The sequence below is a fragment of the Buceros rhinoceros genome, unplaced genomic scaffold (assembly GCF_000710305.1).
Source record: "Buceros rhinoceros silvestris isolate BGI_N320 unplaced genomic scaffold, ASM71030v1 scaffold8080, whole genome shotgun sequence".
Taxonomy (NCBI): domain Eukaryota; kingdom Metazoa; phylum Chordata; class Aves; order Bucerotiformes; family Bucerotidae; genus Buceros; species Buceros rhinoceros.
The window spans coordinates 65,872-75,634 of record NW_010391267.1 but is presented as its reverse complement, the minus strand read 5'-3'; the positions used below and the strand labels follow the sequence as shown (position 1 = coordinate 75,634).

The 9,763-nt window shown below is 40.3% G+C and overlaps 2 protein-coding genes across 2 annotated transcripts in view; one reads left to right on the top strand and one right to left on the bottom strand.

Annotated features, from left to right (window-relative positions):
• Window positions 1-9,763, top strand: part of GTF2F2 (general transcription factor IIF, polypeptide 2, 30kDa) — a gene marked incomplete at its 5' end in the record, with an annotated part of 84,108 nt that overhangs the window by 23,206 nt on the left and 51,139 nt on the right. The gene's annotated exons all lie outside the window — the stretch shown is intronic.
• KCTD4 (potassium channel tetramerization domain containing 4) lies at window positions 1,529-2,926 on the bottom strand. The gene has a single exon (XM_010140909.1). The coding sequence runs from the start codon at window positions 2,762-2,764 to the stop codon at window positions 1,991-1,993; it is 774 nt and encodes a 257-aa protein (XP_010139211.1). The 5' UTR covers window positions 2,765-2,926; the 3' UTR covers window positions 1,529-1,990.

Here is a 9,763-nt window from a genome sequence, read left to right as displayed (position 1 = left end):
GATTTCTTTTAAAGGAGCTTTTGCCTTTATATGTTTTACTTTTCACAGAAGTCCTACAAATTCTTGTATGTATGAGATTACTGGTTAGTGAGGACTTTTTCTTTAAGATACCAACTTGAACTGATATCCCCCAAGGAGGGGGGGATGACACACAGTGATGGTGATGTAAAGAACTGTATTTTGCTATATACCTTCTGTTTGTAGATAGTTAATGCATTTGGACAAACTCAGTCTTGGGATGCATGAACAGTTCTTCAGCTTGAATGCCTGAAATGTAGAGTGATCTAATTTTTAAACAGTTCACTTTGGAAAAGTTCCACTTACTAACCACATTTTTTATGACCTGTAAGTCTATGATCTGGGGACAGGATAGAAAAGTTTGTCGTTTCTAGACAGTGGGGTCATTGTGATGGAGTATTCTGGAAAGGTTGGGTTTCCCCATTTGATAAAATGATACTGGAATATGCTTTAGACACTGCTGCCTGGTCTGGAGATGCAGAGCCCCCCTCTTAATTTTTCTCCGGTGAGGGACCAAGTTAGCACAACCTGTTGCATGTTACATGTGGAATTTTTAGTTTCATGTTGAAGGAAAAGTAGACCTTGCGTTTGCATTCCCAGTTCCTGTTACTAAGGATGAATTTCTTCCCTCTAAAATCTGTAAGAAAATTGTTCTCAGCCTGTCTTGTGTTAGCTGCTTTCCTCGGTTGTCACTTCTAGTATGGATCATACTGCATTTTCTGTACAGAGTTGATGTTTTGGGAAAGTTTAGAAAATATTTGGTTGTTTTTTCATTCTTTAATAGCATTTTACTTGAATTTTGGGTTTATAAGAGCTGTGAATGATGGTTGGGTTCAGTGATGGACAAGGGTCAAAGTTAGTACAGCTTCTTTTTGCTTTTTGTGATGATTTTTCTGTCCGCTCTTGTGGGGTGACTGTTTTGTGATGCTTGAGGCGAAAGTAGCTACAGTTGTGCCATAGAAGCACTTAAAACTTTGTTTAACAAATAAATGAAAAGATTTTATAAATAGTGGAGATGAGGAGAAAGAATGTATTTATTCTGTGTCTTAGAGTGATACGTCTTAAATGCCAGCAAGTGGTCTGTTCAGAACTATAGTACTAGTTGCTTTTAGTAAGCAGTTGTACAAAGCAAGGGCTGTGATAATTCCCTGTCCTTACGAGCACAAAAGATTAGTAGGAAATAGTGACTTTAGCATTCATTGTAGGATGTTACTGGAAACCTGTTACGTGAAACTTTATGTCAAATATTTTTATTAGCTGTTTGATATGTATATATAATTAGAAAATGTAGCATTCTGTACAAATTCAACTGATTTCCCGTAATAGAGCTAACCCCCCCAGCATTAATTGGTTGGCTTACACATTTTTTGGCAATTGTTATTCATGTAGTAACACAGCTGTAAATTTGGCTGAGAAATCATTTAATGTTAAGATCAGGTTAATTTATTTTAAAACCTCTTGCAATCTCGTTTTTTGCAAATTCAATACAGTAGATCAGCATTAACACTAATGAACATTGAAAATATTTTTTCCAGTTAAAATCCATTCTGAATTTGTTATAAGCAAAACATATTTTAAGCCTGCTTATTATATGAAGATACTTTCACCTACTGTTCAGCAGAGCTGTTAGGTGTATGCAGTTTTTCATACAAGTACACAAGAATTCATATAGACTCTCTGGTTGAAAGACAGCATCAAGAAAACATGTATTACAAACAGCATAAAGCATTCAATCTGTGTTTACAATGTTTAGCAGATAATTTTTATTAAATGCAGGCATAAAATTTTAATTCAGCTTAAGTCAGCCAGAGATAGATGTCATTATGAGATTTACATACCATTAGCTCACATCAATTGATTAGCAGCCGAGCTCTGTGGTACAACGTTAGTTAGATACGTTATTCGTGATGCCAGGAGGCTGCAGGTCAAGGAGGTTTACTGGCTGCGTGCTCGTTTCCTTTTTTCTTTGTGCTTACTTGATAAAATGAAGAGCATCACTGTGAACAATCGACCCTTTCGAACAATCCAGACTGGTGAGCAGCCTAAATCCACATTTTAAAGCTGTCATTATAGCCTCAAATTTAAGAGTTTCCAGGGTGCAGACAAAGGTGTTGTCCTCCTTCAGTACCAGTCGTGTACCATTTTCAGACTTTATGAAGTACTTGAATTGAATAATATTTGAAGACACCGAAAACTCCTCTGGAAATCCATCCAGCCTGCTTTTGGACACCAGTACAATTCTGGATTTTATTTTTGCAATGAAATCAGGAGCATTACAAAAGATTCTAAGTCCTTGTGAACGGTCGTGGCTGTCAGTTATTTCCAGGAAAGTAGTCTCTCGGCATGCTAGTTGTTCCTTCTCCCACTTTGATTTCACTGCATCCGAGAGTACCTTAAGCTGGAAAAAATCTGCTTCTTGTGCCAAAAGTTGATTTTCTCGAAACCCTTCTGGTAGAAGAAGTTCTCCATTTCGCAGGAAGTTGAGAATATGTCTGAAAAGGAGTCCATCTCTGTCTATGAAGTAATGACCATCTGCATCAAATGGACACATTATTTTTCCGTTTATGATCCCTTCCAGAAAAGAATCTGGATACTTGGTTAGTGTCTGTTTTTGTGTGATATATAGATAGCCACCAACGTTCAGAGTAATCAGAGATGTTTTATAGTCCTTGTCTTGCTCAGAGCCTTCGGAGTTGCTGTGGTTTTCTTCGCATTCATTTTCTCTTCTGTTTATTTTTCTCTCCATTATTGCAGCTAGGACAAAAAGCCAGCTATCGTGCTTTGTTCTTGTCAGCTTGCAGAGAGATTATTTTTTTAGAAAGCACCTTTTATTCAGCTTCGGCACGATGTTGGAATTGAAATACTGCTAGCATTGCTCCGACTGTCAGCTCGGGTTTGCAGTAGGTGGCGTATCAGCTGTGTATGCAGGAAGATATCAGGAATATGACTGTAAAGGAGAATTTGCATTTAACTGTGTAAGGGAAGAAGGGTATTACAACTGCTTGTCTCTTTCTTTCCTTTAAATCTAAGACATTCATGTAGTTTTAGGGATTATTCACAGGAATGCATACTACTGTTCTTAATTACACTCTATTTTTAATACTTTAAGGTGTATTTGTAGTATTAGATGGCCAAATCGTGTTCAGTGTTCATGGTGTTAAACAGATCGCTTCATTTGTCTTTCAAGGATTTCAGTTTTCACAAAGCATCTTTTCACAATTTTTTGGTACCAGTTCAGTGCCTGGTGCACACAGCAGGACAACACTGAAAGGAAAGGAAAGGTGTCCCTGTCTGTACAGGGGGGGTGTCATCAATGCAATGTGTGCACATATGTATCCCTTGTGTATCGGACACGTGCGCAGTGGTAAGGTGTTTCCACAGAAGATGCTCTGGAAGCGATGCTGAGGACTTGTTGGCCTGACTGTTTTAAGTTTATGGTGAAAGCTTCTATTTACAGTTGATGGGAATATCTGCACCAACACAATAACTGCAGTCTTATTAGGTTTTGCTTTTTGCCATAGATAAAAAACATAGGTTAAAAACTGTTAGAGAGAGGGGATTTACTATTTATACAGGTGATTGATAGTTTTTTTAAGTCACCAAGGCTATCTAGCATCAGTTTGCTCTTTCTTGAAAGAAACCAAACCAAATCAGCTGCCCAGTAGAACAAAGGGTTAGTGTGCCTACAGATAGCTTTGAACATCACATAACATTACAACTTAGCAACACTCTGGTGCGGGGAGGGGGGAAACATCGGCAGAGCGTGCTTCAATCAAATGGCTGTCTTCTCTCTCTGAATCTGTGCTTTAAGGCTCGCTCTCAGTTGCCTCCTAGAAAAAGGTTTCCCCTTTAAGCATTCGCAGCTTGGAGCAGGAAAGGGAAAGCTCTCCACGCATCTCTGTGTGTGTTTCCTTGGGGAGCAGGCAGGAGACGCAGCATGCACTCCTCGTGCATTCCCCAGCACCGACGGGATGGAGTGCTTACCTTGGGCTGGACCTGGAGAGGAGGTCTCATCTATTTCAAGGTGTATTTTTCACTTCAGATGTCTCCTGCTTTTTTTCAGCAGATGTCTCCTGCTTTGGCCAATTAGCAGTGAAAAGTCAGATTATTGTTCTGTAAATTCTTCCACTCTGTTTCTAAATATTTTATTCCTACTGCTCCCACAGTCTCTAAGGCTGTTTTGTCGATACTGTAGAGTCATCGCTATAGTATTTTATTAATTTATAACTGAATCTAGTAGAAATAAATGCACTTGTTTTTACTCACTGTTCTCCTTGCCAGGGTATCCCTAGCACTGATACGCTAAATTTTTCTGCTTCTGTATGTGATATATTAAGCAGATATTATTCATTAGATTTGATTTATCAGGAATTAGTCATGGGTTTAATTTTAACTCTTTGATGACATTGATATGTTTAGCATAACTTCAGTCAAAGAGATTTCAACTGGTTTCTCATTTTTAAACATTTCAAAATTAACTTCTTTCACAATTATTGCATGAATATTTGAGAAAATGAAAGAGCCAGTTAGTTTCAAGTATGATGATTTTTTTTTTCCCTTACAGGAGACATCCATTCAAATTTAGTTTATTGCCAAGTGATGAAAAATTCAGTTAACGTGCTTAAATCATGCATAGCTACAGTGTTGAACCATCTTAAAGGCTGTTAAACCCTAAGAGAATGTTTTTTGTGGTATTTTCATCTTACACAATGGTCTTGAAATACTTTGAAGCTGAACTAAGAATGTCCTGGCACAAGTTAGCAGGGATTTCCAAGGAGAGCTGGGATTTGTAAAAGATAAGAAATTTTTCATGGCCAGCTAAGCTGTCTACGTTTTGAGACAGCAGGTCCAGAACAGTATCTGCTCACTTAGGTTTTCATGCTCATCATCTTCTCAATGTTCTAACCCTTCCAGTTGAAATTTTCCACTTCTGTGAAGAAGTGAGTATTCTTTGAAAGATCATGCAAAATCATTTTAGTGGTTTGTATGATAAAATATTCAAAATCGATCTGATGTGGAAAATATACTCTGTGGAGATCATGAATATTTATATTTAAACCTTTGAGACTTGAAAAATGTAGAGCTGCTGTAACATTTTCGTTACCACAAACCCATGTAACTTTACTTCACTGCAGCTGACAGTCATCCGTAGCACAAAATTAAAGTCTGGCGTATCTTTGTGAAAATTTTCCACTTTCTGTGCCTTACTACGAGACAATGTTTCCAAGGAGCCCTCGTTCCTCCTGTGCACTCAGTGATACATACGGTATTGCAGCGCATGTAGTTTTAGTGGGGTGGTTTCATATAGCTCACTGTTTTCTGAAGATGTAGCTACGCCTAGAGGAACTGGATTTTCTTTTTTCTCCATGCACTGGAAGATGATCCAAAAGTTCATTTTGGTAAAGCTATTTCTTGCAATCAGATTAGAGACTTCAACCATTCTTGCGCTCTGAGAGTCTGTGTTGAGCATCAGGTATGTGATAGCTGCGACGTACTCAGTGCATTCTGGATCTTCTTGCTTCCTGCTTGGATTGAGAGAGAGTGACTTGCTACTATGTGCTTTTCCATGTTGTTGAGTGTTCTGTTTCTGCCCTATCCAGCTGAATTACCCTGCTTGCTGATGTTAGTAGCTAGCAATTCTGAAGTGACTGCTGCCTCACAAATGCTTTTGCTTTGCAAAGCCTCATCTAGTTAAAGATGTCCCTGCTTACTGCAGGGGGGTTGGACTAGATGACCTTTCCCACCCAAACAATTCTATGGTTCTGTGAAATTGTTGCCTATATGCCGGGATTGGCCATTCAAGTAAGGAATAGTGCTGGAATCTGGCAACTGAAAGGATATTGTTTTGGTTCCAGATTAAGTCAGAAAATATACTAAGTACTCTTGCACACACTTAGGAGAGTGGCTGGAATAATAAATCTTGTTTTTAATTGGCCATTCAAGTAAGGAATAGTGCTGGAATCTGGCAACTGAAAGGATATTGTTTTGGTTCCAGATTAAGTCAGAAAATATACTAAGTACTCTTGCACACACTTAGGAGAGTGGCTGTAATAATAATTCTTGATTTCAAAGTTACTCTTTGAGTTGCACCAGGAGGGCGGTCCACAGAGCTTTTCATTTTTTTCTCAGTCAGACAAGCCATCCTGGAGCCAGTGAAAATGCAGTGCTGATGTCTATCGGCTACACAGGAAAACAAATCCAAGGAGGAGGAGGCTAGGCGTCTGCCCCTTGCTTTGTCTTAATGTGTTTCCTTTTGGAAAATAACCTCACTCCTCCTCAACTGCCATCCTCCTCCTGAACCTCTTGGTCTGGAGGCTTGAGCATACCATGGAGGTGAGGATTCAGGACTTGAGCAGACCGCAGGAAAGCTGGTGTTTTATCAGTGGTTCAGCTTACTCACGTGTCCAAACAGCATCAGCTTCACTGAGAGTCTGCTGTCAGTGAAAATGACCCGGATTACAGAAAACAGCTGCTTTTACTTATTACTATACAAAAGGGTATGAGGAGAAATCTCAGCTATAAGAGGTAGAGAATTTTTGAAGTGTATTAGGAAGACATGCTAATGACATCTGTGTTATCAAGGCAACTTGCTAGTCATTTAATGTCATAACACAGAAAACTGGCCAGGTTGTTGGACAATTAAACCATTCAATAGCTACTATCTCACAGTGTTGGTAGCACAGACATTCTCGTTCCAGCAACAACTTCAGGACATTGATTAACAGCTATTGAAGACAAGCTTTACACGCTAATTAAAATAGAAGATTTTCAGATCAGCGAATCTTAACTGTTTGCATTCAAGTGTTTTAAAAGAGCTGTCTAGGAAACTCTTATCAACAGTTACTGTTGATATTCGTGATAATTTTTGAGCACTGCAGTTCAACAATACTGAAAAAGCAAATGCTGTGCCAGTATTTGAAAGGTGAATTGGGTGGCCCAGGTATTTAAAAATGAAAAGGGACTGAAAAACAATAAAACATCTGTCTTGGAAGTCAATCAGTTAAAAATTAAGGGAGAGTAATATAATACTAATCAATGTGGGTGGAGGGAAAATGGTTTGTGCCAACATTCCCCTCCCCCCCCTTTTTTTTGTTTTTTTTTGTTAAAATTTGTTCAGCAAAGCTGGTGATGCTTTTTTCTGTTAAATCTTTGAATATGTCTCAGTTGTCATTTTGAATTCAGATATATACTCTATAAGTTTCCCTTTCATTTAACTATACAAAAAAAATCTTTAGGCTTCAAAGTGGCAAATGTTAAGCAGAGAATTAACACTAAAATGTTGCTGTGATTTGTTTCGTGGTCCTATTTATTATCAGTGAGCGATCAAGGAGAACATAGCTACTGATGAAGTTTGGAGATGATACAGACTGCGAATGTAATCAATAAGGAGCTACATTGCTGATGCAGAACCGTTTGGGTAGTTGGTTAGGATAACCTTTTAATATGAACAAGTAAGAAGTTATATGCCCAGGAATGGACTGTAGACAGGGCTTGCAGTACCTGTGTTTGTGGGAGGGTTAGGACAGAGGCTTTGTCCTTTTTATAATGTGCATCACTGATAACTGCACGTGAGGTCGTTGTTTCATGCAATGGTCAGTAAAACAGATGTGGTATATACCTCTGGATGCCAAAATAAGGGAATGCCAAGTGAGGACAGGATGATCCCATTCTCTAGCTGCGTAGCTACCAGGGAAGGGTGGTCTGAGAAAGGTACCAGCTTTGAGGCCATCCTGTGAATGGAAGAGAGGTGCCAGAAATGCCTCTGGTCTGGAAGAGCAGAGCTGAGGTATAGTGTAGGAGGGGTCTCCTTGTCCAGCCATCACATGCCATAGCCTGGGAAGCTGCACAGCAGTATAAGTGAGCACTGGAAACTACCAGGGCTTCTGAATTGGACACTGGGAAGCCACAGCCCAATTTCTGCCTGCTGAGCAGCTAAAGGCACATGTGCCCATAGCCTGTCCTTACTGCAATTTCTTCTGCTTTTTCGTGATGCCTGGGAATTGTGTGTCCTGAGGCAGGTCTTCATCTCCTCCTCTTCCCTGGTACCACTCACAAAGAGCAGGAACTGGTAAACTCCAGATCCTGTCCCACGTTCTCAAGCCTGGCTGTAAAAGACAATGTCTCAGGAGAGACACTCATGAACTGAACTTTTTCAGGCCAATAAGAATGATTAAGAATCTGGGAAATAGGCCTAATGGAAGATTCAAGAAAACATAATTTATTTTTATTAGGCTTGATAAAGGTGGATGGACAGAACTGCTTTCATAGCAGGCTCTTTAACTTAGCAGTCAGTGGTCTAACAAGACACAGTGGCTGCAAATTGGAGCTGAGTGCAGTCATACTAGAAAACTAATGCATTAAAATCTTCAAGCCAGTCCATCTCTCTCTCAAAACACAAAACCAAAACCCAAACCAACCCCATCAGACCATTTTCTGCACAATTCCAGTAAATTTCCCCAGCGCCAGTTTATTAAGATTGCCTTAAGTCTTTTAATGACATTCTGTTCATTTGATAGTGATTGTCAGCAGGATTTGAAACTGGAATTGGCATCTCCCCAGCACAGCTCCATATCATCTCACTTGAAGAGTCAGCTGTTGAAATTCCTTCGTGAATCGGCATCGGGGCATTCAGGCAGGGAGGTCAGGGTGAGCATGCGTTTGGCAGCTAATGATGAAGCTATGGGTTATGTAGACCAGCCTGTCTGGAGCTGCTCTCACAGTGTACTTGAACCTACCACCCTGTATAAAGCAGCTGAGAGCATAACAGACTTGGAAACTGTTTTCCGTTCTGATCACTGGTCTTAGCTAGTCATCCAGACCTATGGACTTATCTTGTAATGAGGGAATTGGCACTTTCATGCTTTATTCATCCTTTGGCTTCTAGGCTGCAGTGACTATGAAAATAGCGAGGCAGATGTGGAGCACTTTGGATGGCTTTTCACTGCAGCTCTGGTCCTGCACAAGTGAAGGCACACCCAAGTCTATGAACTTGAGTTTGGTGAATGAGGGCTGATTAGGCTGCAAAGGGAGTAAGAACTGCGTTCACCCTCTACAGTCTTGCATCTGGAGGTTTGGATGCACCTTTGCAGGTTTAATCTCTGAGATTCTCTGGATGTATTAAAATCTCCAAGAGAGTCCAGGGAAAGTGGGACATAAACCTTTGCTTTTGGACAGTGGATGAGCTTTGACAGCAGGCTAGCTTAGCTGCAGGGTGGTGTTCTCGGGGTCTGCCAACAGACGCGTTCTGTGAAGCGACCAGAACATTAAAAGGCAAATCCGGATCAGTGGTAATTAAAAGATGGTATTTGCCACAACATCGCAGAGGAGCTATTACTAAGGATAAGCACGTTTAACTGGCAGGTTCATCTCCTGAGTAGTTGGGGTGAGGGAGCTACCTGCCTCACCGATCCCAAATGTTACAACTTCAGAGTGATTTGAAAATAGCACAGGGAGCAGAGATAGCGACAGCAGCATGTTGGTGTTGAGACAGCTGGGCTGGATGGCTCGGATGAGTACAGGCTCGTTAGCCTTGAACCTGTACCAGAGCAATTAGTGGGAAAATCGTCATGGAGTTCAGAATTTAGAAAAGATCTGAAATGTCACAGAATCATGGAATGGTTTGGGTTGGAAGGGACCTTAAAGATCCTCTAAAGATGACCTAAAGATCCCCCTCCTGCTATTGGCAGGGGCACCTTCCAATAGAGCAGGGTGCTCAAAGCTCCATCCAACCTGGCCTGGGACACTT